The following is a 2,624-nucleotide window of genomic DNA, read 5'->3' as shown; positions in this document are numbered from 1 at the left end:
CTCGATTTGAATTCCATTTGAAAAAACTAAATTTTCTCAAATCTAATGTATTTCAAACCCATGTCAAATTAACTTTCGGGTTTTAGCCCACTGTAACATCTATACCCTTCCTTCTATTTCTATTACATGAATTTACTATATAAATATTACTATATAAATATAACATTCTTTCGAAAACAAAGTTTTCAATGATTTTATTTCTGTCTCTGTGTATTACTTGAGTCACAATCTAGTTATATTTTATTTTAGTGGATAAATGATTGTTTTCTAAGGGTTTAAATCTATGTAGTTAAAATTATAATTATAGAGAATCAGTAACTAAAACATTTTCCACTAATGTGGTGCCAATAGACTGAGCTTTTCATTTGTTTTTTAAATGTTGGACAGATAATAATAATTAATAAAAAAAACACCTACAGCTAAACTTTACACAAGCTGTTTCTGTTTCTTCATTTTTATCCTTCTAAACTTTTTTCCGACACTGTGACTACCCAATATTTTGTTGAAAATGTATTTTTATAATTCTAAAACGCATACCATTATTAGCATTATTGTTAATCGGTGGACAGTAAAAGATATTAAAATGGTAGACAAAATAGTTTATTTTAATTAAGAGATATTAAAATGGTTACAGAAGTTGTTAGATTCAGCCTTTGTGTGAAATTGATGCATGTTGGGAGGTGCAGAAACAAAGGACAGAATTTGCTCTGTAGAAAACAATAGAAAAGAATAATCGAGTAGGATTTAGCACTGCAAGTTTGGTATTTTCACCTTTTTCAAAACGAAATAGCGGCTATGATTCATAGTTGTGGAGAAGCTTATGCCATATAAGAAAACATAAATGCACTAGATCTAATGCTTTCAAGGGAGGAAAAGAAGATACCAAAACCTTCAATCAGAATAGAGTTAAAAGAACTCAAATCTAGTTCACTCACTGCAGAAGTCCTTTGAACACTTTGAACACTTTCTTCGTTCATGCTATTTCTCCATGGCCAAAACCATGCCCAAGTTCAAGGGGAAACTGGTGATGGGTGCAAATGGCCGCACCAACCCTTTGGTGTGGCTGGTGGCGATTATCTGCACCGTGATAGCGGTGGCAGTGGTAGTTGTAGGCATCGTAGTGTTCATCGGGTACATGGTGATCCACCCTAGAGTGCCTGTGATCAGTGTCACCAATGCTCGCCTTGACCTTCTTAGAAATGACTATGCTGGTTTGCTCCAAACTCAACTCACCATTGTTGTGACTGCAAAAAATGGGAATGCGAAGGCTCATGCAACCTTCTCCGACATCACCTTCAACATCAGCTTCCAAGGGCAGGACATAGCTGTCCTTGTTGCAGACCCTTTTGAGGTGCCCAAGAACAGCTCCAAGGACCTCAGCTACGTTGTTCAGTCATCATCCATACCCTTGAGTCCTGATCAGATGGAACTAGTGGGTGATGCGTGGAAAAAGAATGAGATTGAGTTTGATTTCAAAGGGGCTGCAAGGACCCAGTGGAGGGTAGGTCCTTTAGGGTCTCTTAAGTTCTTGTGCCATCTAGATTGTGACCTAAAGTTCCGACCTTTGAATGGGACTTACATACCCTCCCGCTGCACCTCCAAGTCACATTGATTGTTAGTTAATGGGTCCTTCCATTTTGGCCAGGTTTTGCACATATTTTCTCCCCCTATATTCACTTCCCTTTTGTGTTTCATATTTGCTTCACTTCTTAGTAATAAATGTAGATTTTCAGGTCTCTGAATATTTTCAGTCTTGGTTTTTGTAGATGTTTAACTCAGCATGCATCTATGTTGATACTGTTTAGGAAACTTGGTTTCAGAATCAATCATCTGTGTATAGATATAGAACATGTTTATCAAATGTGCTTTGTTTTTCTGCAACCGCTGTTTTTCTTTATTGGTTTATCCCTGACAGAATGGGAAAGTAGAGATGATTTGCAGATTTTTGGATTTGTTTAGGTTTATAAGTGCTGATTTCAGCAATTAAAGTGGAAAAATGTTCGAAAAATAATATTTTCACTATTAAATTTTGATAACTTTTTTAGATAAGTGATTTTAAAATATTAAAAATAAAAAAATAAAAAAAAATTACAAAAAAGATGTTATTTAGAGTTGTTTAAAAAAATTGTCAAAATTTAATATTCAAAAAATTATTTTTCAAAATATTACAGATGAAAATTGAAATTATAGTGAACAAAGAGAATGGAAGAAACTAGAAAAAAGCCTAACATTCCTCCAACATAAAAAGAGGTTGAATATTTTAAGTCTTTGCTTTTGTTTTGGTCCCTTTTCTAGTGAAGCCTTTCCCTCGAGCCTTGTATGTTCTATGTATTTTGCACACTGTCTTAGTTGTTAAGTTTCTCTGTATTGCTCTCTGATAACACCTTTTTAAGTTTTTATATAATGCTATAATTTGTGTGCAACACACTGTTCAAGTGTCAGCAGGGTCACATCCCAAGAAATCTTTACCCAGTACCAGTTTAAAGCTACCAGAATGTCCAATTACTAGTGCATATATAATGACAAAAAAAAGTGATAAATCTTTTTATTAGAAGTTCATGCGCATTATTGAATAAAATAACGTCATTTTAAGGATTTTTTTTATAGTTGTCTTAAGTTAGTTT

The 2,624-nt window shown here is 34.0% G+C and overlaps 1 protein-coding gene across 1 annotated transcript; it reads left to right on the top strand.

Annotated features, from left to right (window-relative positions):
* The first annotated feature begins 674 nt into the window (after positions 1-674).
* LOC114179322 (NDR1/HIN1-like protein 12) lies at positions 675-1,736 on the top strand. The gene has a single exon (XM_028065622.1). It carries the CDS (start codon positions 989-991, stop codon positions 1,610-1,612), a length of 624 nt encoding a protein of 207 aa, XP_027921423.1. The 5' UTR covers positions 675-988; the 3' UTR covers positions 1,613-1,736.
* The last annotated feature ends 888 nt before the right edge of the window (positions 1,737-2,624 follow it).

The sequence above is a fragment of the Vigna unguiculata genome, chromosome 3 (assembly GCF_004118075.2).
Source record: "Vigna unguiculata cultivar IT97K-499-35 chromosome 3, ASM411807v1, whole genome shotgun sequence".
Lineage (NCBI taxonomy): Eukaryota > Viridiplantae > Streptophyta > Magnoliopsida > Fabales > Fabaceae > Vigna > Vigna unguiculata.
This window is presented reverse-complemented; position numbering and strand designations above follow the sequence as displayed.